The 24,258-nt window shown below is 42.5% G+C and overlaps 2 protein-coding genes across 7 annotated transcripts; both read left to right on the top strand.

Moving 5' to 3' along the window:
* The first annotated feature begins 907 nt into the window (after positions 1–907).
* Positions 908–10,647, top strand: dus3l (dihydrouridine synthase 3-like). 5 transcript variants are annotated; one of them, XM_083681137.1, is made up of 16 exons: positions 908–976; positions 1,281–1,377; positions 1,714–1,984; positions 2,584–2,968; positions 3,484–3,548; positions 4,865–4,954; positions 5,584–5,625; positions 5,718–5,870; positions 6,271–6,387; positions 6,888–6,953; positions 7,453–7,563; positions 7,942–8,038; positions 8,375–8,450; positions 8,863–9,051; positions 9,700–9,828; positions 10,321–10,647. In XM_083681137.1, exons 2-16 carry the CDS (start codon positions 1,295–1,297, stop codon positions 10,391–10,393), a joined length of 1,947 nt encoding a protein of 648 aa, XP_083537263.1. In that variant the 5' UTR covers positions 908–976; positions 1,281–1,294; the 3' UTR covers positions 10,394–10,647. The 5 variants fall into 5 exon arrangements, with proteins under 5 accessions (XP_083537263.1, XP_083537266.1, XP_083537265.1 ...); XM_083681140.1 differs by having other exon boundaries at positions 4,874–4,954; XM_083681139.1 differs by having other exon boundaries at positions 3,487–3,548.
* Positions 10,648–11,143: 496 nt separating this feature from the next.
* On the top strand, positions 11,144–21,263 carry LOC310812023 (cytosolic non-specific dipeptidase-like). 2 transcript variants are annotated; one of them, XM_083680415.1, is made up of 12 exons: positions 11,144–11,234; positions 11,965–12,065; positions 12,271–12,414; positions 12,859–13,021; positions 14,567–14,655; positions 15,750–15,950; positions 17,174–17,258; positions 17,811–17,971; positions 18,426–18,590; positions 18,718–18,859; positions 19,225–19,372; positions 20,169–21,263. In XM_083680415.1, the coding sequence occupies exons 2-12, from the start codon at positions 12,006–12,008 to the stop codon at positions 20,233–20,235; spliced, it is 1,425 nt and encodes a 474-aa protein (XP_083536541.1). In that variant the 5' UTR covers positions 11,144–11,234; positions 11,965–12,005; the 3' UTR covers positions 20,236–21,263. The 2 variants fall into 2 exon arrangements, with proteins under 2 accessions (XP_083536541.1, XP_083536542.1); XM_083680416.1 differs by having other exon boundaries at positions 11,214–11,250.
* The last annotated feature ends 2,995 nt before the right edge of the window (positions 21,264–24,258 follow it).

The raw sequence follows: 24,258 nt of genomic DNA on the forward strand, positions 1-24,258 counted from the left end.
TGCGTGGGTCAGTGTGTGTCTGTGTCTGCGTGTCTGTCTGTGTATGTCTGTGTGTGTCTGCGTGTGTCTGTCTGTGTATGTCTGTGTGTTTCTGTGTGTCTGTCTGCGTCTGCGTGTGTCTGTGTGTCCACCCAATCATGGCTGGATCAGACTGTTCCATATGATGTCAGTGCTTTATAGAGGTAAGAGAAATGCTTCTGTCTTCTGGGCTATAAAAAATGTTATGAAGGCCAAGGCATGAATCTGTATATTTAAGTAATTGTAGAACATCAAAGTCACGCTGGAATCAACCTCATTTGGCCAAGAACTATACCGACTCTGCCATTGAAATTGCATTAGGAATTGTCTTTTTGGGCACAACAAGTGAGAACTACTATCACGAGTGGCCACGAGGTTTTGTGGCGTAGCCGCCAGACGGCCGATTGATCCCCTGGATCATTGATACATGGTTGAGTTAACTATAGCCATGCTGTGTTGCTGTCCCTGACTCTCTGGTTCTGAAAACTGACACTTGGTAAGATAGCTGAAAACTTAACAACCTTCATAATCAGAGAGATGACTTGAAAAATAAAGCCTTCTCCAACTATTTATTTTGTTTTTGTTGAAGATTTAGTAAGCCGATGGGACCTCATGTATGTCCAGTTTAGGCAAATCCTGAAGACAGCGGGCGAAAATTTGTCGGAAAATTTGCGGCCGACCCACCGGAAACGAATTGACAGAGATGACTTGAAAATACTCAAGTTCTTACTGCAAATAGCCCATAAATATGGCGACCACAGACTGCGGACGGAAATGGATGCTGAGTGAACCCTCTGGCTCCTCCAAATGTCTGTGCCACAACCCAGCGCTAGAACGAACAACTGTACTCCGGAACCTTCCGCTACTGTCAAGGCATCATTCCCAACCATAAAAAGTGTTGCACATGTCAACTCTCATGCCGTGGTAGTAGCAGTTTGAGTTGGATTGTCATTGCGAGGTAGCAACTTCTTTGAAGTATTCTGCATTTTCATTGACTGTCACATCTATTATTGTCCTGCCTGTTTGAACGCTTTACTGGATTTCTTGTAAACAGCGAAATCATCAGCGATATAGCTCGCTAGCCTTTGCTCGTTGAGGATATATATAGCCAGCTAGCATTCTGTCATAACCTACGCATTCACAACACAGTGGAGTAGTAGCTCACATCAGAAACATTGTACTAGTAACGTAGAAACCATGAGGATGCTAGACCTGACTTTGCTATTTTGAAGCTACCTAACCATCTGTCATCTTTGGTTTAGAAGGAGGAGCGGTAATGGAGACATCCTCCGATGCACCCACTGAAAGCCAGGATGGGGTTAATGGAATTTACAAAGGTAGCGCTGCCATTAAAATCCAGTAAGTACGGGGGGTGGGGTGGGGTGGGTGGTGGCGGCGGCGGACAGTTACAGTTACCCACATTAGTGACTGTTGATATTCTGCCTTTGCATCTCCATTAGAGGAAAATAACATTACATATAGGGTTGCAACTTCTCAAAATGGCTACATTTCCATGGAAACTTATAGTTGCAACTGCGATGAGAGGCTTCTCTCTCTCTCTGCACGAATATACTGTACATATAGACTAGGAATAGGCTTTCCAAACTTGATGAAGGTAATGAATGTCTACACGTTTCAGAAAATCATGTTTTGACTATACACACCAAGTGATGATGCAGTATTCTGTTTTCGCAGGTTCCTCACAACCAAAGAAAAGTTCCATGAGGTCGTGGACTCTGGGTGGCAGGGTCCCAGAGGTCAAAAGGTCAATGATAATGCTGCGCCCAAAGAAACAGGGAAGGACACTGTTGAGGAGCCTCAGGAGAAAAAACAGAAAATGAACACACTGGAGGAGGAGGACAAGACAGGGAAACAAGAGGGGAAGCGAGCGCGAGGACAAAACAAGTCCAGGCCGCACGTTAAACCAACAAGTTACGACAGACGGCTGTGTCCCTCTGTCATTCAGGTACGACCTATTGTTATAACTGCATCTACCAAGGATACTACTACACAATGATATCATTCTGAAATATGATTTCAGGGGTAGTTTATTAGTGAAGCTTGAGGTTAAGTTGGAGATAAGTTGGCCCTTTATCTTGGAGCCATGTAGCCTACCAACACCCCACTCTTACTCAATAAAGGCATGACTGACCATTTATTTAGGATTTACACACACACACACACACAATAACAAATGAAAGTCAAAATGAAAAGAAAATGCAAATTGTGCAGGGGAGGTTAAGAACCCCAGTAGGGCTTCTCCCCTAAAAAGTAAAAAGAAATGATGCATGTCCTGGCATTAGATTTGACATTATTAGCATGAGCTCAATGCTTTCTGTCCCCTCCTAAGGTCATATTCCATGCGGCTGTGAGTATTGTGATTGTTCACAATAGCATCATGCTAATTGATCCACATTCAGGACGGTGATGTCTTATTGTAAAGCGTGTATTGAATAGGTGGTTGTTTAAAATCTTGTGTTCCATATGTCCTAGCTGGGACCTTTCCTGTCAAGCTCTAGGAATAACCTCATTAAATTCATTCATGTCTTTGTTGTTTTCCCTCAGGAGCGCGAGACCAAATGTGTTTACGGAGACAAATGCAAGTTCTTCCACGACGTCACAGAGTACCTGGCCTCCAAGCCGGCGGACGTGGGCGAGAACTGCTACATATACAACACATTCGGGAAGTGCCACTATGGCATGGCCTGCCGGTTCGCCGGGGCCCACACGGGAACGGACCTGAAGAACCTGGTGAACAAGGAGCTGGTGAAAGCCATGGAGGGGAGGACGTCGGTGAAGAACTGCCTGGACAAGGACCTACAGTGGCGCCTCCGGAAGAGGAACGTATCCTTCAAGGCATCTGAAGAGTACCTAAAGACCATTTGCAAGGGCGGGAATCGAGGAGGAAATGGCGGGAAAGAGGCACCTGTGGCGAAGCAGCCAGCGAACGGTTAGACTGGCTGGATTGGCCTTTTTAACACCTTGCGATAACAAGATATGGGTTGATGATATTGATATAAATATGGCTATTTATAATAATCATTTAATTTTTTATGAAATATTCACCTTTCTTTCAATAAATATTGCTATTCTAACTTAAAGGGGCAATCTGGGATTCAAACAACAACAAAGCGGTCTCACCGCCACTTCTTTTGGTAAACAGAAGAGGAATGGGGCTTGTGAAATGTAACCACTCTTAAATTCAAAGACAGCTATTGATGCAGACTGACCATTCATGAGCTTATAATGATAGTTTTAACCATGTTTCAAAGCTATAGAGTGTTTGTTTACGAAGTAAAACAAGCTAATATTTTTACCAACGACAAGGGAAAAGTAATGTAAAATGTGATGTATGAAAATGTTGTTTTTAAGCAGGATTAATAACATTAAAGTTTCTATGAGATATTCATGTTTGGTCATCAAGTGTTAATGACTATCTAATAGTTCAGTGTTGTCTTACCTTAGCAGATGTCCAATCTCAGTGTCCTGCAGGGGAAGAACCACGCACTAACACCAACCAGGAAACAAAGGTACAGTTACAAGCAACATATCTTTTTTTCATTAGCATATAGCCTACTACAGTAGCTGGTACAGTAAACTCAGGAGCTGGTACAAGTATATTAGGATGCTAGCTTGAAGAAAGCTCTCGAATTAACAACGTAACCTTGACCCTTATCATAGTCTGCGATCAATATAAACATTCTAAATAAACAAGATCTGTGTAATGTCAACTAGAATACAAAGACAAACTGCAACCAAATGGACATACATATTCGGAGTTCCTCTGAAAGTGGTAACATGCTTATGGTGCTTATTCACAGTCGCCACCCGCCTCTTGTGACGGGACCTTTAACTTGACCGCACAACTTGACAACAGAAAATATTATTATTCCAAACTTCCATCAAATGTGCTAACAATTACAAAGGGATTTCATTACAACGATGTGAATGATCTAAAAATATTAAAAAAAAACTTAAAAACAGCCAATGCTAGCTCGCTGTCTAAGCAGCGAGTTGCTTCGTTCACAACTAAGCCCCTTTTAGGAAATTCAGGCTTTAGTATTGGCCTACAGTGGATAACATGACTCAGTGATGTCGGTCGCTGCAGCATTTCTTTGGCAGAGAAAAGGCAGTAACAAGCAAACCTGGTGACAGCCTGGGCCACTGCGCAAAAGAAAAGCAGGGGGGGAAAAAAGGATAGATAAGCTTGCTAGCAATGTTTGTAGCTAGCTATCTACTTCCAATGCACTGCAGTTATAGGACAGGCTCATTGTAATGAATGGAATGAGGAATGGTCTTACAATGAGCCCATCCTCTGATTTCTACCTCGACCAGCCTCCCGTGGTCTCCATGTGTCTGCAACTTGAGAGAAATGTATGCCCTTTCGTCCCGGGATATCATATAGCATAACAGGTGGTTTAACTGTGACATCATCACAGCCTAAATCATAGCCTTGAACGCCTCTCGGCCAATCACAACGCCTGTTTTGATCAAACTGAAAATATTGAAGATATTCTTGGACACAAAACAAAACACTAGTAGCGGACTAATTGGTTAGCCATTGATATCCCTATTTCTCATATCACCCCTATCATTACTTGGCTCCCTGCCCTGCTCCCTGCCCTGCTCCCTGCCCTGCTCCCTGCCCTGCTCCCTGCCCCCTCTCTATCACTATTAAATCCCCTTGCTCAGCTCCACTTGAGCTGCCGTGAAAGTCTACTTGCTGCTGTGTTGTTTGGAAACTTGCCCTCCAGTGCAGCACCATCCACAACAACACTGTACATTTGCCATAAGGTGTAATGCTGATTGTCTTGTCTTCTATTTCTCTGCCTTTGGAAACTGTTAGGTCATCCAGGAGAAGCAGGCTACGATAAAGACCACTGGGCCGTTGACAGACGTTGATATCATAAAGTTGAGAGCCTGTGAAAAGAAGCAGGTATGTTTGTGTCCTGACTTGAATGGAAATATATATATATATATATATATATATATATATATATATATATATATATATATATATATATATATATATATATATATATATATTGCCTATTAAATATATATTTTCAAGGCTTCCCAGTTGCGCTGAGGAGTGCAGTTTATTTATTTTTTTTATTTTTTTTTATTTTTTTTTTATAACAGAATCTGGATCGTGCAAAAGGTTTATTTTTGGCGAAATTTTAAATGAGACATGTAGAATAAAGTGATTTTGATTAAATATCACTATTTTAAGTTTAGATTGGTTTATTTTTCCTGACTGAAGCGTTTGGCGCACATGATTAGTTCAAGGTCCGTCGGAAATGTTAAAATCCAACGATAATTTATATTTTTACAGTTTCTGGCGATGATAAAAGGTGTAATTTTGCCTTTTTTATTTTCTTTTTTAAAAAGACAACATGCCTTTCAAACCCGCCGGCGGGTTGTGGGGTTCAGAGGGTTAAAAGTATGTTGTAATGTAAATGATGTACACCCTAACCCAGTATTTAAAGACATTTGTATTGGTGATGTTAAAGGACTGATTTTGTTCAAATCAAATTAAACTTTTTTTTACTATTTTTCTTTAAGGTGGACTTCAAAGATAAGCTCTACCTTGCTCCCTTAACAACGGTATGTCTTGGCTGTCTTTGGCGAGTTGGAAAGTTCTAGTAACTGGATAATGTTCTCGTATTTCTATCTAACTGTTCCTCTCTTCCTGTCAGTGTGGGAACCTGCCTTTCCGACGTATATGCAAACGCTTTGGTGCCGACATCACGTGTGGTGAGATGGCCATGTGCACCAACCTGCTGCAGGGCCAGTCATCAGAATGGGCGCTTCTCAAGAGACACGAGAGCGAGGACCTCTTTGGAGTGCAGGTTTGTTTGACTAGCCTTAAAGGGATAATTGGAGTGCAGGTTGGTTTGACTAGCTTTAAAGGGATAGTTGGAGTGCAGGTTTGTTTGACTAGCCTTAAAGGGATAATTGATGACCACATTTTGCCATGTTGTTTTTAGTCCTCAAAAGTGGTCCCATGGAGTCTCTTGTGCAGATGTTGCTATATGACACAATCCTAAATGAAGGGGAAAGATTAGCGCCATGTAATTCCCTCATTGTAGACTCACAGTACTTGCAGCAGTAAAAAAAAATCACAATACTTTTGTGTTTAGTTCAAAACCTGTCAATGACTGTGACAATTATCCATTAAGGTTTAAGTTCTTTGAAGCTGTTGAATTATCTGGCCTTAGATTGAGCTAAAATTGTGAGTTCTATTTTCAGGTGGAGGGCTGCTTTCCCGACACAATGACCAGATGTGCGGAGCTACTCAACAACAACGTAGACGTTGACTTTGTGGATATCAACTCTGGGTGTCCCATTGACCTGGTGTACAAGAAGGTAATCTTCTGACTCTGGGCTTCAGCCCTGTCCGGAAAACAACTCCTACCTCATGTTGATTGCATTTCTGAAGGGACCAGATGGAGGTTACCAGAAGCAAGATGGCGGGAAACCAGAGTGGTATATTAGAAGAGTGGTGTCAGTGAGCTTCAAATAGATCTGTAAAGCTTCCTGGTTAAACTTCCTGAATTACCCAATCTTTGAATTTTATTTGATTGAACTTACAACCGGTTGCCTGTAAAGGAACTATTAGGCGTGGGCCAATAGAAAATGGACCCCTTCATTGACGCCACTCTTCCTAATAGAACGCTCTGGTAGGAACCAATTGGAAGGCTACATGGAGACATGTTGACATCCATCTAGTCCATTCAGATCTGCACAGATACAAGGGGGAGGGGCAGCGACTCTTCAGAATGGGCAGTTGACTGATGTTAATGTTGTTACACCTGTTGGAGATGCCTCTTTTTAAATACATGGTCAATGTTTGTTTCCCTCTTTAGGGCGGAGGTTGTGGGCTGATGACGCGCACCAACAAGTTCGAGCAGATCATCAGAGGAATGAACTATGTACGTTTTTACTTCTGTCATAGAATTTCACTGTTATGGTGAAATGTGGGTTTCATCAATAAATGATGAAACAAAAAAGGAAAAACAGGAATTGCATAGTTTTTACCTGCCATCCCCCAACCTGTGTCCCCTAACCCTCCTTGACCAGCCCCCACCCCACCCTAGCTTTCCCCCCCCCCATCACCTCCTGTCCCCCTCATATCCGAGCCAAGCTTCTCCTGCCAGGCTCTGGCCCATGCTTCTAGTGTATTTACAATTATAAGATCAGAAAGGGAACATTTCTTTACATATTCTGAAATATAAGGTGCATTTTGTCATCCATTTTGACTAAAATCCCCAAACATTAGCTGTTTGTATGTTTGGTAAAAATGCAGAAAGTATTGTGCATGCAGCTGTGAGCACTACAGAAATAATGGTGAACTATTGGTTTAGGTTTGCTTATACATTTAATAATAATAATAATAATAATAATATAACCATTGGTTGTCTTCGTCCCCAGGTCCTGGATGTCCCTTTGACAGTGAAGATCCGCACCGGCGTTCAGGACAAATCCAACGTCGCCCACAAACTCATCCCCGAGATGAAGAAGTGGGGTGTCTCCATGATCACGGTGAGCTTGGCTGACCTGGGGACCCACAATAGAGGAGCGCAAATTAGGTTTATGAAAAATGAAACAATGGATGGACTGATTGGCTGACTGACTGGCTGGCTGACTGATTGTTTGGCTGCCTGGCTGGCTTACTGACTGATTGACTGACTATGCAGCTTTCATCTCGGGGCTCTAAAGCATAAGAAGTATTTGTGTGTGTAATGGGGCTCTCCATTCTAAGCATGTCATTATAGCTGGAACAGATTTGTAGCACTAATATTTCACCCTAAAAAGGAGCCTAACCCTATTTTGCAGGGAGAGCTAACGGCTGTGTGTGTCTTGTTTGTATCAGAGGCAGTGAAGTGTTGCATTTGAATAACATTTCCATTCTCTTTACAGTTGCATGGTAGATCCCGTGAACAGCGCTATACAAAGTCAGCTGACTGGGACTACATCAATATCTGCTCCGGACTCGCCAGCCCGATCCCACTATTTGGTAAATATATATATGTGTGTGTGTGTGTGTGTTTGTGAATATTGCAAAACCTGTCTTCTCTGCAGTTATCTTACGATGAATACATTGATATTTTAAATGTTCCTAATAATTGTGTAATTCCTCTGTAGTTATTATTGATCAGCGCTGAAAGTCAAACCAGTCAGTGCTTTTTCTGATGCTCAAAAAGTATATTTAGATGATTAAATAGCCGATCATAAATTTGTAACCATTAGTCGACTATGGGTTTGAACCGGCAAATCAGACTCGACCAAGCAATCTTTTGGTCATGTGGGTACATCCACATAATCACAGTAACCCAATCTTTTCTCTGTGCAGGTAACGGAGACATTCTGTCTTATGAGGATGCCATGAAGGCCAGACAGACTGGGGTCTCAGGTATTATGCTGGCAAGGTTGGTACAATATACATTTAACGTCGTACAACTGCACATTTTGGAAATGTGTTAATGTTCTTAAACCCCTCAAACTCGGTGGAGGAGTGTCTGTCACCGTGCACACCTCTCACTCAGGGAGAGCAGATCTAGAGCCACAACAAACGGAACGTCACTGGGTTATACCCTAAGATAGAAAACAACACTGTTCTATCTCCAAGGTTACAGCACCATACCTCACAGCGTTGTTTGTTTTGTGGAATACTTTGTTGAATACAAATCCACATTTTGTTTAGATGTTTCTTTAATTAAAAGTGAAATGCAAAGACATTGCACATTGACCATAGCTATCCGGCACACACCCAAGAAAACGTATGTACCCCCCCACAATCGGTGTTGCACTGAATCTGAACATCCCCCTCCTCTCCCCTAGGGGCGCTCTCATCAAGCCCTGGATCTTTACCGAGATCAAGGAGAAGCGGGACTGGGACATCTCGTCCAGCGAGAGGCTGGATGTCCTGAGGGACTTCAGTCACTTTGGGTTGGAGCACTGGGGCTCCGACACCCAGGGTCTGGAGAAGACCAGGACCTTCCTGCTGGAGTGGCTCTCCTTCATGTGCAGGTGGGAGTTCAGGAAGTATTCTGCCAAGCTAGGTCAAAGGGTGAAGCATTAGATCAGAGTGCGCAATGACCACTTTTTAAAAAATATATAGATTCCACATAAGCTGCATTACATTTATGGCATTTAGCAGACGCCTTTATCCAATGCGACTTACAACAAATACATTTGTTTAAGTAAGTGAATCATCTATCCGTCAGTCATCATAAGATAAAGTAATCAATGCTCAGACTGCATCAATATGTAAGAGGTAATCCTTAATAACTTTTGAACCATACATGATATAAACGTGGGGTTTGGACCATTATATTTGAAGCTTGTAAACAGCGTTTGGACCATAGATGTACTCATCTATGTAATCAACATACTTGCATGAAACTAGGCTGAAAGAACAATTGTGTGTAAACAGCCTATACATTAATTTAACTTGGGTGTATGCACTTTAAGGACTATTCCACTGTACCAGGCAAACTAAATCAAGTGCAAAAAAACGTAGTTGAAATATATCGTGCAAGTCGATTACAAACTTGAGAACCCCTTCTGTATTTCTCTTTTTTTTTTAAATGCAGACTCGAATCACTTATTGTATTGCTGCAAATTCAGTACGTGTCATTTTTTTGAAGTTTGACTAAATCTCCCTTTCCATTGTAGATATGTCCCAGTTGGCCTGCTGGAGCGAGTGCCTCAGAAGATCAATGAGCGACCGCCCTACTACATGGGCAGGGACTACCTCGAGTGTCTCATGGCTAGTCAACATGTCGGGGACTGGGTCAAGATCAGGTAGGAATCACCTCAGCACAGACTTATGACCATATCCAGGCTTGGAGCGATACTGGGTGTTCACCAGGGGAGGCTAGTGGAGGTGGAAATCGGAGGACAGGCTCATTGTAATGCATGGAATGGAGTGAGAAATGGTATCAAACACGATGGAATGAAGAATGGTAGCAAACACCTGTTTGATACCATTCCTCATTCCATTCCATGCATTACAATGAGCCCGTCCTCCGATTCCTTCCTCCACCAGCCTCCCCTGGTGTGCAGGCGCTTGTACCAATCCTCAGCACTGTAGCATATGGTATGTAAAATCCAGATTTTCTACAGGTTTACTAGGCTGGAACCTAGATTAGATGTCCTATGTTGGAGGACCTAAACAGAAGGCATATTACCTGTATTTACTTGCATTTTTGTTCTAACCCAGCACCAACACACTTGAATCAATTGACTATATATATTTTTATAAATTATATATTTTTTCCCTCCTTCTCTCTACAGTGAAATGCTGCTTGGACCTGTACCCACGAGTTTTAACTTTCTACCTAAACATAAGGCCAATGCCTACAAATGAACGCAAGTGCACACTCCACAGAAATGTCCCGTTGGCTGAGCTTTTTTTAGTTTGACTTTCTCAATAAAAGTCTGCAATCCCGGACATGCCTAGAATGCCACAGTGATAAGTCATTTCTAAATGGAAAGTTGAGTTTATAGATATTAATTTACGTTTTATTTGGAGTGGTGAATTCTACATGTACCTGGAGCTATGTTTTAACATTGTACAACTGAGATATTGTGCATGGAATAAAATGGGCCTATATCTATCAACTGAACTTTTGTCTTTTTGAGTAGTAAAAGTTTTTATATAGTAAAAGGTTCCCTCTTTATATGTCAGACAAATTATACTATAATTTCACTGATCAGTGACTCATTTTTAGTCCACTTTCTTACCTAATGTTGTTAGCATACTCACAGTGCCCAATCTGGACTGCATAGGGCAACTATAATGGACTGTTCAGAAATATTTGTTGCTTATTTCAACTTGAAAAAGAAAATCCCCCTCAAAAAACTGTACAGTCCAGTTTATACAAATATAATAGGCATGTGTAAAATAATATGCACCAATAAGTACATTTTTCGAAATGGTACATACTTTTCGTTAATTTCTGATTTCAGCAAAAAAAACGAGAAAACATTGTGATCCCATCACTTTTCATTCATCTCTTGAAGCGCTTTTATTTTGAAGTCGCCAAAACGAAACCTCAAGTCTTAATGTTGGAAGTTGTTGATTATTGGGGCTCACGGAACACACGGAGATACGGACCGGAAAAGACGTACGGACCGGAAAAAGAGGCTCACGTGTAAAAACAAAGATCCTAAGTTTTCGGTGAAAATCAAGTCAAGTCATCAGCAGAGTGAGTGTGCAAAATTGTGGATCCCAACCCTGACATTTCTATGAATAGGACCGTTTCAAAGCTCTCGCTTACTGATGTTTATATGGGAAACTAACGTTATATCGCGGAACTTATATTGCTAATAAATGGTTGTCTTAACACTTGTTTGTTAACTGCTCTTTTACTTGTTGGGAGTAGTAGGCTATGTACAGTGACGTGTGCTAGCTAGCAAGCATTGGCACTGAATCGGACTAGTCCTGCTTTGGAGAGAGACAAAACGTTTTAAACGTTATATTTTGGCTTATGACCAGCTCGGACAGTTGTACTTAGGCATTCATAAATAAAACTGTATACATGTCAATTGGCTGACACTTTTATTCTAAGCGACATACCGTACAGTGAGTGTATACATATGTTGTACTGTATCTGGTCCCAATGGGAATCAAACCCCACAACTTGTAGCGTTGCTACTCAGCACCACGCTCGACCAGCTGAGCCACAGAGCACCGCATTCTTCTAGATTCAATGGATAGGGTTATGTATATATCATGAATTGAAAGACCCATCAAATACAGTCGATGCACAAATCCCAGATTGTACCTTTAAGCGATGTGTCACCCATTGTGCTGTTGTCAGCAGTTTGGGAGGAGCCTGTGGTCATGAAACTGGTATATAAGGCGTGAGACAGGTTTGTCCATTTGTCCAGTCAGTTCGTAGTCCGTACATTGCACTGTCTGTCTGTCCCCCACAGTTCTTCCTTCGGATTTGGTACCTACATACTGGCAAAGAAAGATGTCGCATCTTCCATCACTTTTTAAATATGTGGATGAACATCAGGAGCAGTACATCGAGGTATGTTCAAATCAGTACTGTACCACTGAAGCTTGAAGTGACTTCCAGTACCAGCATTGGATTGACGGGAGCTGTCCCTGTCAGTCTTTTTTCAAAGTACTTGTTTCTTTTTGAGTCTTTTTGAACCTTAACCATCCCTTTATTCTCTCTCTCTTTCTCTCTCTCTTTCTTTGTCTCCCACTCCCCCTTCACTCCCTCTCACTAGCGTCTGTCAGAATGGGTGGCAGTCCAGAGTGTGTCTGCGTGGCCAGAGAAGCGTGGGGAGATCAAGAAGATGATGGAGATGGCGGCGAAGGACATTGAGAAGCTGGGGGGCACAATAGAGATGGTGGACATCGGCAAACAGAAGGTGGGACCACCCTGCACTGTGCCCAGAGTGGTCTTCAGGCCTCAATGCCTCTGCATGTGTTAGATATGCCATAATCAATCAATAATCAACCAAATACATGCCATAATCAATCACAATTCAGACGAGTTACATTACCTAGTCCTTGCTTGTATTGACACTACATTTACATTACATTTATGGCATTTAGCAGATGCCTTTATCCAAAGCGACTTACAACAAATACATTTGTTTAAGTACGTGAATCATCTATCCATCAGTCATCATAAGATAAAGTAATCAATGCTCGGACCTGGGGCCAGAGGCAGTCACAATGCTATAGTTTGGATCAACTCTTGGGTCTACTCAAGGACTCAGTGCGATGCTATTCCTGAATAGACTTATTGTTAACCTTTACCGCATTTGGCCCTCACTCTAACAGCTCCTCTCCTCCCTCCCCACCCTTAGCTTCCCTCTGGGGAGGAGATCCCCCTGCCCCCTATCGTCCTGGGCAGCCTGGGCTCAGACCCAACCAAGAAGACTGTGTGTATCTACGGTCACCTGGACGTCCAGCCAGCCAACCTCAGCGATGGCTGGGACACGGAGCCTTTCACTCTGGTGGAGAAAGACGGTGAATACATATTATTATTTTTATTTTTTATGGGAAAATGGAACACAAGACAAATCCCAAATGTACAGGTATTGAGATGAGAAATATATGCTAAATTAATTATACGTAGGCCTGCCTGTATACTGTAATCATATATACAGACACTTTTAGACATGTACACACACAAATATACACACACAGCCAAACTGTAACATCTTAACAGTTCCCAGTTCCACATTTATTTGGTCAACCAATGACCTGACCTGGAAAAACACTTGGCCCTAGTGTTTCCTAAATTTGACGTGGTCATGGAAAACCTCGTGAACCTATTCAAAGACAGGGCTGTAGGCTATAGGGTTGTGTTCAGTTGGCAGGAAATAGAAGACAACGTTCTAGACAATCAAACTGAGGATGTTTTACTAGGACCGTGTCCAGTGTGAATGTCTCTCATATCTAAGCGCTTACTCATTAGCTAAAGGGTAACGCTGCCGAATACAGTAGCAGATGCCATGTTACAGCAGTGGTTTTGTTTGGGATAATACATTTCCCATTTGTATTGATTCTTGTCACCAGTTGTAACACCAAAACCCTGTATTTGCTTCCTTTACCCTGTGTTAACCTGCAGTACGCGCTAAAGGCCTTGTTCTAAAGGCCTTTAGACGCATCCAACAGTCCAGTGCCTATCTCTGTTTATGACGTGTCCCAAGTCCACTCCAATTAACCTAAAGACTCTGATCTACGGGGTGGGCTGGGCTGTGTTCCAGGTCTCTGGAGTTCAACTGTGTTATTGTGGATTGGGTGAAAGTAGTTTTTAATGTCTGGAACATACTAAAACATTCACAACAAATGTGGGCTAGAGTTGTGTTAGCATTCCACTGCAGAAGCTTCTTATTGAGACGTCAGTGTCAAACGCAGAGATGTAAAAGCGATACTGTGTTTTATGCTGATGTGAAGACCGTCGTGTCCATTGTCTCGTGATGTGTAGACTGTCGTGTGTATTGTCTTGTGACTGTCAGCAGATTGTTGCAGATTGTTGCCAAATCCTCTAAAACCTTTTTTTTTTTTCTGATGAGGTCATTTCCTGAGTTTGTCTTGTGTGTGACAGAGAAGTGAGTGGTAAGGGAGAGGATCTGACCACGCTCACCAATGACACAGACCTGCTGTCAGCGGTGGTTTTAGTGACACGCCGCTGCTGTCAGCAATAGTTTTTATTAGCATTTGGTCCTTGAGTTAGTCTGCCATTGGATTCAGAGAGCCGCTGAGCACCTTCTGTCCTTGGTAGTCTAAAAAGCAACAATGGAAACTAAATAAGGCAACTCTAAGATTGCAACTTTGGAGGGCTGCAACTTGAGCTGAGTAGCTGGATTCGATTAAAAGGTGTCCTGCTACTTGAGAAAAATGTTGATAAAAGGTTTGACGATCCCATCTCCCCTCACAATGTAAAGCCTGTTGAAATGTACCGATAGTCACTACGTAAATACATCACCGTCAGCATCCATCCATCCATCCATCCATCCATCCATCCATCCCTCCATCCTCATAACCCTGTTGTCTTGTTCTTTGCAGGTAAACTCTATGGCAGAGGCTCGACAGATGATAAGGGACCAGTGCTGGCCTGGTTCAACTGCATTGAAGCTCACCAGAAGATCCAACAGGTATTAGAGCAGCAGGGGAGGCTGGTGGAGGTAGAAATCAGAGGACAGGCTCATTGTAATGCATGGAATGGAATGAGGAATGGTATCAAACACGTGTGGGGGGTGGGGGTGCGGTGCGGTGTGATTGTGACAAACAGGAGTCCATGTTACTATGTTGTGAGAAACCAAAGTCACCTCAGACGCCCCCTTCTTAGCTGGGCAACCCTAACCAATCACAGACCGACAGATACGATTTAAAGGGCTCGGTGTCGAGATAATGATGTCACCAGGGCAAAAAGCCTCTTGGCTTGAAGACATTTGCTTGAGGTTACAGGGGATCACATCAGTGTTGTCAGCAGCATGGCGGTTCAAAGGTCTTAAGGTGATCTTTGTCTTCCATAGCCTGTTCTTATCTCTCTCTGGTACATCTAGGGTTTAATGATTGAGCTGACTTTCTGTCTTAGTTGCTCTTTACGACTGGAAAGGGTTGATTTGTTATCAAATGAAATTCGATGATGGTTAGTATTTAGATCTGGGCTGGTCTTTTTGGAGCTTTGCAAGGACATTCACATTCTGTCTTATGGTTTTGGATGAATAGAGAATGAATTCCTTGTGTAGTAGATCACAGATGATCTGTGGTGCCACAAAATCATAGTTTTCACACACCTTCTGTCTGAAGTTGAGCTAAGTGGCTGAGGTACATCTTCACAAACTATTGGATGTAGAAGTCACACTCTTCTCTGCTCTGCTCTGTTCTGCTCCACGAAGCACAAGACGCATGAAAGCCCTGACGGCTGCTGAGGCCGCCTCACTGTAAATTCTGAGTGGACACCGCAGGCAGTGGAGTGACCATAAGTAGGCTTTAAGGATAATATAAATATATAATATATGCCATTTAGCTGACACTTTTATCCAAAGCCACTTACATTGCAGTGAGTGCATACATTTTAGTATATATGGTCCCAGCAGGAATCAAACCCACAACCAACTATGTGATGGTCATTTGGGTGAACTATCCTATTGAATAATTGCTCCTGTATTTCAGTATTTTTTTTTATTAACTCAAATGTTATGACCTCAAATCCTCTTTTCCTTATTCACATCGTATGGAACAGGAGCTTCCCATCAACATCAAGTTCTGCTTTGAGGGCATGGAGGAGTCAGGGTCTGAAGGTCTGGATGAGCTGGTCTTCTCCCGCAAAGACACATTCCTCAAAGACGTGGACTACGTCTGCATATCTGACAACTACTGGCTGGGCAAGACCAAGCCTTGCATCACCTACGGTCTGAGAGGGATCTGCTACTTCTTTATTGAGGTGAGGTGAAGCAAAGTTAGCTCACTAACTGCCCAAGAATTCCGGAACACTCACCACCTAGTGTTCAGTGCCAAGTGTTTTATGTGGTATTTACCTAGCAACAATACTTTGATTGGCTACAAAGTTAAGCAAAATAATGAATGGTGAATAAAGTCACTCTAGAATGTCGACAATTTGGGCGACTTTATTCACCCTCGGCACTAAATGAGTTAAAGTGAGCAATGAAAATGGAAAGGGTGTGAGTAAGACTGTTTTTGTGTTTCAACATGTTTAATGAATTATAGTGGTGGCAAAACAATATGTATATGATGTGATACAACACTATTGTATGATAACTATGGGTATGAAGATGTAACGCAGTGGAAATGTTTTTTTTTGTTTTTTTTGATGACTTCAGAACTCAAAATGTACATTTCCATTTGGTGACGGGCTTATTCAGTGGGGGAAAATGTCCTGGATTGAAAAAACACTGCTTTTTTAAAAAAGAAAGCAAAATACTTCAGCCAGACAATTCTAATCAATGATTTTTTTTGTAATTAAAATGATTCAAGTTGTTCCATGAATCGTTTCGGCCCTATCCTGAAGTTTACAGATAGAAATGTCAGGTACAGAGCTGATATGCTATGATTCTCAACTGCCAGCACAGAGAACCATCTAAACAATGCATCAGATAGAAATACAGCATATAGAGCTGACAGTCCCTCTTCTATATTGCCAAGAATCTTCCTACTTAAAGGTCCAGTAAGTAACATTCAAGCTTTCTAAAAGCTTCATAATGGCTGTAATGACCATGTTTAATAGGTAGCGATCAGAGAATGAGATCCCTTGAAAGAAATATTTCATTTACGAACGCTGTTTTGGTCTGGAAAAAGGCTTTCTAACAGAAACAACAGCTAATGTTTGACACCGCAAGTTCTATTTCTGGCGGTTATGTTATTATTATTAGGGAAGATGTTGTTTGTAACTTCAAACTGAATTTCGCCACGATGGTCAGAGGTAGCAGATTTCTGACAAACTTACACCCTGCTCCTTTAAGTCACGCTGGAGAATAATATACGTTAAATGACTAAGATGTGGAAATGTGAATATATCTGTGTTTCTTGTCAATATTTGCTATTGTTTTTTCTGTCCTATGCACCAACCTCACCAAGTCCGTTTCCTGTATGTGCAAATATACTTGGCCAAATAAAATAATTCTGATTCTGATTCTAATTTCGTCACAGATGGAATGCTGTGAAAAGGACCTGCACTCCGGAGTGTTTGGTGGCTCGGTCCACGAAGCCATGACTGACCTCATTGCGCTTATGGGTGAGTTGAGCTACGAAGCTAAGCTACACTTTCACAAGATAGGCCCAACATGAAAATGTATTTATATTCCTATCCTGTCAAAAATGTTGCTCAACGCATCGCCTCACGGCTGTTGAACATTTGTCACAGAGTGAAGATGATGATTTTGCTTTGGTGCTTTCTCTCTCAGACCTCAATTTCCCCTTTTATCTGCCATTGCTCTCGCTCTCGATCGATCTATCCCTCTCACCGTCTGCCGTTTGTTAGCCATTGTTACATGATGCACTTCTGGTTAGAGGCTAACTGCATTTCGTTGTCTCTGTACTTGTACTCTGCACAATGACAATAAAGTTGAATCTAATCTAATGATGCTGCTAAAAGGATCTGAGCGACTGAATGCTCTATAAATGCACAAACGTACACTCCTGTATGCGTTAGAAAACAGGTGCTTCCTAGAAAATCGAACCCCCCCAAAAATATGAAGACACCGAGCTTGTTAGCGATTAATACCCACCATTTTGTGACGTATTAGGGTTATCTGGTGATCCGTCTCTACTTGTACCTCTTCCTCAGGCTCCCTGGTGGACAAGAAAGGGAAGATCCAGGTGCCGGGGATGTACGAGGGCGTGGCTCCGGTCACGGACGAGGAGATGAAACTCTACGAGAAGATCGAATTCGACTTGGACGAGTACTGCAAGGACGTGGGGGCCAAGAAGCTCCTACACGACACCAAGGTAGGGGAGAAACAAAATGGCGGACACCAGCCGAGCCGACTGATGTATCTTCAACGCGAGCGCGAATGCCACACAGTCACACATCGGGGGAGGCTGGTGGAGGTACAAATCGGAGGACGGGAATATTGTAATGCAGGGAACGGAATGAGGAATGGTATCAAATACAGGTGTGTTTGATACCATTCCTCATTCCGTTCCGTGCATTACAATGAGCCCGTCCTCCGATTTCTACCTCCACCAGCCTCCCCTACAGTACATTCACATCCACAGAACACGGATGGATACGTATGTTTGCACATTTTTAGCACTCTTTCCGACAGAGGATGTGGAATGATCTTGACGATGAAGTCCTCTTGATGCATCCAATGTTTTAAACGATGTCTGTCGCGTGAGCGACAATGTTTTCCGCTTCTATCGTAACGGCTCCGCCCTCTCCTCCGGCTCCCCTCTGTAGGAGCAAATCCTGATGCACCGCTGGAGGTTCCCCTCCCTCTCCCTCCACGGCATCGAAGGGGCCTTCTCTGACGGGGGCGCCAAGACCGTCATCCCCCGCAACGTCATCGGCAAGTTCTCCATTCGCCTGGTCCCGGACATGGACCCCAAAACGGTGGAAAAGCAGGTAACGTCTATAGCTCCAACGCTTCGGGTTTTACACACTTGTGTCCTACATTTTCAGCCCCATTACCCGGTAAAGTAAATGTTACATGAAATAAAATATTGTTGACTGTTCGGTCTATCCCCTGAAGGTTATCAGCCACCTGGAGAAGAAGTTTGCTGAGTTGGAGAGCCCCAACAAGCTGAAGGTGTACATGGGCCACGGGGCCAAGGCCTGGGTGTCTGACTTCAACCACCCACACTACATGGCTGGGAGGAAGGCCGTGAAGACTGGTATGGACACACACACACAGAGACACACACACACACATACACACACATACACACACAGAGACGCACACACACACACACAGATGCGCACGCACACACACAGAAAGACACGCGTGCACACACACACACACACACACAGAACTACACACACACACACACACACACAACCATAGAAAAGAAGGTGGTGAGAGAGGTTTTAATAAGTAATATCAAATGCTGCCATTAGAACAGTTCAGTCCACTCAACACAAAATTACCTTTTTAATTTTGCTCACTCTCATTCTTTTCCTTTCTCCATCTGTCTTATCACCTCTCAATCTCTCCCTCTCGCTCTCTCTCTCCCCCCTCCTCCCCTCTCTCCGGTGACAGTGTTTGGTGTGGAGCCTGACCTGACCCGTGAGGGAGGCAGCATCCCTGTGACCCTGACCTTCCAGGAGGCCACCGGCCGTAACGTCATGCTGCTGCCCATGGGCTCCTCTGATGACGGAGCACACTCCCAGAACGAGAAACTCAACAGGTACGTTGTCCTGTCTATCTGTCTACCCAAAGAGTAGGTGAACAAGATTCAAACGACAGAAAAGTCGGGTGCAATAAGACAGGAGGGGCCATGGTATACCTAGTGTCGTTCCCAGACACTTCCGCCCGAATGCGCAAAAGGTCTGGTGGACCAATGCGTAAAACTTGGCCTTCATTAACTCATTTAGTGCCGAGGTTGAATAAAGTCGCCCAAGTTGTCATTTTTGGCGACTTTACTCACCAAAAATGCATAACTGATAATGTTTCATTTTGTAGCCAATCAAAGTATTGTTGCTAGGTAAAACATAAAACAGTAAAACACTTGGAACTATAGGTGGCGAGTGTTCCGGACTTCTTTGGCAGTTAGTGAGTTAGTCCAATAGAAAGAGTGTAGAAAACGGACGGCGCGTAGCCATTGGCTTTACTTTGCATCAATCATCTCCACAGCACCCCCCCCCCCCCCCCCTCCCAGTGCTTGCCCACCACACGTTTCTGATTCAGAGCTCTGCCTCGCAGCCATGTGAATCGCTGAAATCAAATAATAACAAATACTTTACTTTAAATTCACTAAGGCCAGGTTTGAGTCATTGTCATTCCAGGCTTATATGCGCTGTGCGCAATAGTCTGGGGACGAGGTTATGATGCAGTACAGCACAGCCATTTGTGGAGTGGCAGCATGTCAGTTTACCTAGCTCGCTTGATTGTCCTCAATATGTGACTGGAAGAAATGTTATTAATAGTTGTTCTATCAACAATTCATAACTAAAAGCTATTCTACAACTTCTGTTCACTTTCAGGTCCAACTACATCCAGGGCACCAAGATGCTGGGTGCCTACTTCCACGAGGTTTCCCAGCTGGAGTAAATAGCTGTAGTGACAGTGTTTGGTGTGGAGCAGCCTTATACCTCCATGCTTCAGGATCTGTGGACTTGACTGTTTCTTTTTCTATCAAATTCAAGTTTCATACCATGAATTAGAATGATCGGACTCCCCCCCCCCCCCCATTCCGTAATGTAGCGACTTCATTGTGATGTATTTGAGTGCTAGCTGATGTACACAAGCTAATACTAATTTCCTCCGATTGGGAGGATGTATGCAAACAAATAACTAGAGTCCAGGGCTTTGACATTGATCTTCTATCTTATAATCATGTTGAGGTGAAACCACCGACGGCTTACTTAGTTAGAGAGAATCAGCCTGAGCAAGTCACTGCACCAATTTGCTAACTTCTGTAGTTAGAACCCGCGATGACAAGTTGTTTGGAATGCAAGGCTGTTTGTGGACCAGTGATTCGGCACAATGTCATATGTCCTATTTTGAAGCTGTACGTTGTTTGTTTACAAAGACCTGAACAACCTTATACGTTGGGTCTTGACGTGGTAAGACCGCAGTACAAAGCTTGTGAGACATTTATAAGTACCATTCTTCAAGGATCAAGCGGGTACAGTATCTTTAATTGAAAATACCATTGTTTAGCAGTAACTATTGTAGAGTGTACCTTTAGAGCGTCTGAGTATACAATGGTGAGAAATTCACACACATCCATAAGCATTTGCAAGTACCAGATACAGAAGGAAGGAGCGAAAGATGACAGATGGCTCACCTTTTTGACCTTAACAAGTACTGCAGTATCCCGTCTCTAAGCCGGGGATGCCAGCCATGTTTATGATGTGGCAGATAAACATGTAATGTACACACAGCTGTAATAACTCCTTATTCGACATGTAAGATGCTCTCTCTCATCAGCTCTGCACAATATCATTCTATCTGAACATGTCGACTCACATCTCGAGTGAGCGACTCGAGGGCCTTGACTGGACCGACGTACGCATCTCTCTTATTCCTCCTCACTGTGAAACTAAAGGCAACGATGTCACAAGCCAATAGTCAATAAAAAAGAAAAGAAAAAAACATTTTCTGTTGTCTATATTTCATCTGACACGCCTAGCGGACATCTCGCTGTAACGTCATACGTTGATGAACTCTCAGCTGTTCTCAGGAACTATCTATGTTACTGTAATTGGACTATTTGAATGTTTTATAGAACCATGGCTCTTAAAATTGGACATTCCAGTAGAGGTCTTTACGACGGCCATAGCATATACAGATTTTCGTCTGAACACCTCGGCTCAGTGTGTGTGTGTGTGTGTGTGAGTGTGTGTGTGTGTGTCTCTCTCTCTCTCTCTCTCTCTCTCTCTCTCTCTCGTGGAATCAAATAACCAGCAGGATTGTGCGATTGCAGACAGGTGGTCACAAAGATCACATGTATTCCCCTCCAGCCCTGAGAGAGAGAGAAACCTCACGGGAGAAATAGTACAGAATGGACATCCTGTCACACGTTCCTGTGCCAACTAGTCTAACCTAATGTAACCTGACACCACAATTCTACTCATGAATAGTATTTTGGGGGAATAAGGGGACAGCACCTGCTATCACATCATGTATCACTGAGGCTGGCCCCTTGTTGGTCCAACATTGTCTCAGTGCTCTCTGGGGTTGTTATATGTACAGTACAGGGGAGGCTGGTGGAGGTAGAAATCAGAGGATGGGCTCATTGTAATGCATGGAATGAGGAATGGTATCAAACACGTGTTTGATACCATTCCTCATTCAATTCCATGCATTACAATGAGCCCGTCCTCTGATTTCTACCTCCACCAGCCTCCCCTGATACAGTACCCCTAGAGTACTGGACACAGACAGGCATACTAATAAGGTGTAGTCTAATTAAAAGGTATTTTGTAGCATTGCAAGGGTGTCCCAGTCAAAGGATCCTTTTTTGTCTACAAAATAAACAAGGTATTAGAAATGTAGAATGATTGACAGGTTACCTATCGGAAGGAGGCCTGCTTCTGGGCTACAGCAGTTTGTACACGCATGTTGAATTTGTGATGGATGTTAGATTTGGTTGATTGATGGACATTATTTGCCAATTTAATGAACACATAAGTTAACCCTCGTATTGTCTTCACTTTTTGGACCCTTTGGAAGTCTTCGGGTCAAATTGACCCGGGACATTATTGGGGCTTTAAAAGCAATACAAAAATACAAATTTCCATTCAAAACTCTTTAACATATATTGTCTTTATCTCAATTCCAAACAATATAGATAACATGTATGATTAATATTTGCAATTAATCTCTGCTAGATCATATTTAACAGTGGAAGTGTAATTCGTTTTTTGTGATAAAGTTATAATTTATGTAAAAAATCTGCTATAATAAGGACTTGGGTGGAATGCTTATCTCTGAAAAGTTTAAATGAAACAATGTTTTCATTGATGTTTATTATTTTTGAGGAGATATTCTCATTTGATTTTCATCTTTATCTTATTATAATCAAAGCTGTGAAAAGCAAATACAGGTGATGAACGACAATAGAAACACAAGAACCAAACTTAGATCGATTTAGTCACTGGATATGAAATACATCTCTCAAAAATGTCTCAAAAATAATTTGAGATGATTTACAATAAATAGAAACACAAAACATGAACGAAATGTACACTGCTTTATTCACTGTCAATGAAATACAGTACACTGAAAAATACATCTTTCAAACAATTCTGAAATAATATTGGATACATACAATTTGAGAGTATGTGTCCTACAGATGTACTTTTAGCAGTTTCTGCATGTGGTTTGTGTCTTTGAGTCCTTTGAGGGTTCACACACCTCGCTGTGCTTCCTCTTGTTGCCACCAGCTGCAATCTAGAATAATGAAAATACTTTATTAGTTCAGGATTTTTTTCCCACCACATCTTCTAATAGTCAATTTCAATTTGACCCACATACATACAGAGATACTCAGAAACATACACACACACACACACACACACACACACAGATACATGCACACATAAACAACAACAACAGGACACTTACTTCAGGCACTGGAGGTTGTGGTTGTGTGGGTCGTGCAGGTGGGACAGCAGGAGCCTCCTCCACCCTCCTCACTATGGCTAGAGAAGCTGGGTTCCTGGGCACATGTTGTCTCCTCTGTATGTGCGGTGTCACCAGTGCTCATAAGCATCAAATTTTTGCCCTTTTTGGGTATGTAGGATACCAGGGCCATGTTGGCCGTAAACACAAAGTGGGAGGAATGGACTGGCCTGTTCGTTACAGTTAGAAGCTGAGGTGGGAGCTCTGTCTTATTTTTTCTGACTGTTCCACCCATTGTCAGCTTTCTTTTGAGAAGTTCCTGTCCCGGGCTGTACGATGTGAAAAAATTATCCCAAGTGATGTTGTGGCCACTGAGGCCCTGTGACATATCCAGTACCACCCGTGTCCCCTGATGTCTCTCAGGGTCTCCTCCCTCTGGCTTCCCAGAATGTTTTGTAACAACATTGTGCAGATTCTGTGTGTGTGTGTGTGTTTGTATGTGTGTGAGTGAGTGTGTGTGTGCATGTTTCTGTGAGTCTGTGTGTCTCTGTGTATATGCGGGTCAAATTGACCCGAAGACCTTGTGAAGGACATAAATGTGTAGGGGGGGTATAGCATGTGCACTCAATGATTTTTTTTTCTTTGACATGTTCTTCACAGTAAATAAGCCAAGGCCATGGAGTTTCAGGTTGAAAAAATGTTTCCTTGTATATTTTTTCTTCAGGTAAAAATTTAAAAAGGGTCAATTTGACCCGAAGACCACACAAGGGTTAAACCACTTGTGAATCCATGGAAGAAAAGTCATGATGTGTATCACGATACAATATTACATCATAGTATCCCTATTGGATACCGTGGTCAATAATAATAATAATAATAATAATGCATTTATTTTATATAGCGCTTGGTACTCAAAGAAACTACATTCCATGGAGAGAACAAGAATAGATTGATAAATAAAAAGTCAAACAAAAGTACAGTCAGTAAAAACAACAATAAAAATAG

This window comes from Argentina silus (genome assembly GCF_951799395.1).
Source record: "Argentina silus genome assembly, chromosome: 11".
In the NCBI taxonomy this organism is placed as follows: domain Eukaryota; kingdom Metazoa; phylum Chordata; class Actinopteri; order Argentiniformes; family Argentinidae; genus Argentina; species Argentina silus.

What these genes read in the sequence shown, in the direction of transcription:
- dus3l (XM_083681137.1), top strand. Translation starts at nt 1,295, where the DNA reads ATGGAGACATCCTCCGATGCACCCACTGAAAGCCAGGATGGGGTTAAT. An exon ending in AGCGCTGCCATTAAAATCCA is followed by an intron (nt 1,378 to 1,713) that starts GTAAGTACGGGG and finishes CTGTTTTCGCAG; the next exon opens with GTTCCTCACAACCAAAGAAA. An exon ending in GAGCCTGTGAAAAGAAGCAG is followed by an intron (nt 4,955 to 5,583) that starts GTATGTTTGTGT and finishes TTTTTCTTTAAG; the next exon opens with GTGGACTTCAAAGATAAGCT.
- LOC310812023 (XM_083680415.1), top strand. Translation starts at nt 12,006, where the DNA reads ATGTCGCATCTTCCATCACTTTTTAAATATGTGGATGAACATCAGGAG. An exon ending in CTCACCAGAAGATCCAACAG is followed by an intron (nt 14,656 to 15,749) that starts GTATTAGAGCAG and finishes CGTATGGAACAG; the next exon opens with GAGCTTCCCATCAACATCAA. An exon ending in TCTGCTACTTCTTTATTGAG is followed by an intron (nt 15,951 to 17,173) that starts GTGAGGTGAAGC and finishes ATTTCGTCACAG; the next exon opens with ATGGAATGCTGTGAAAAGGA.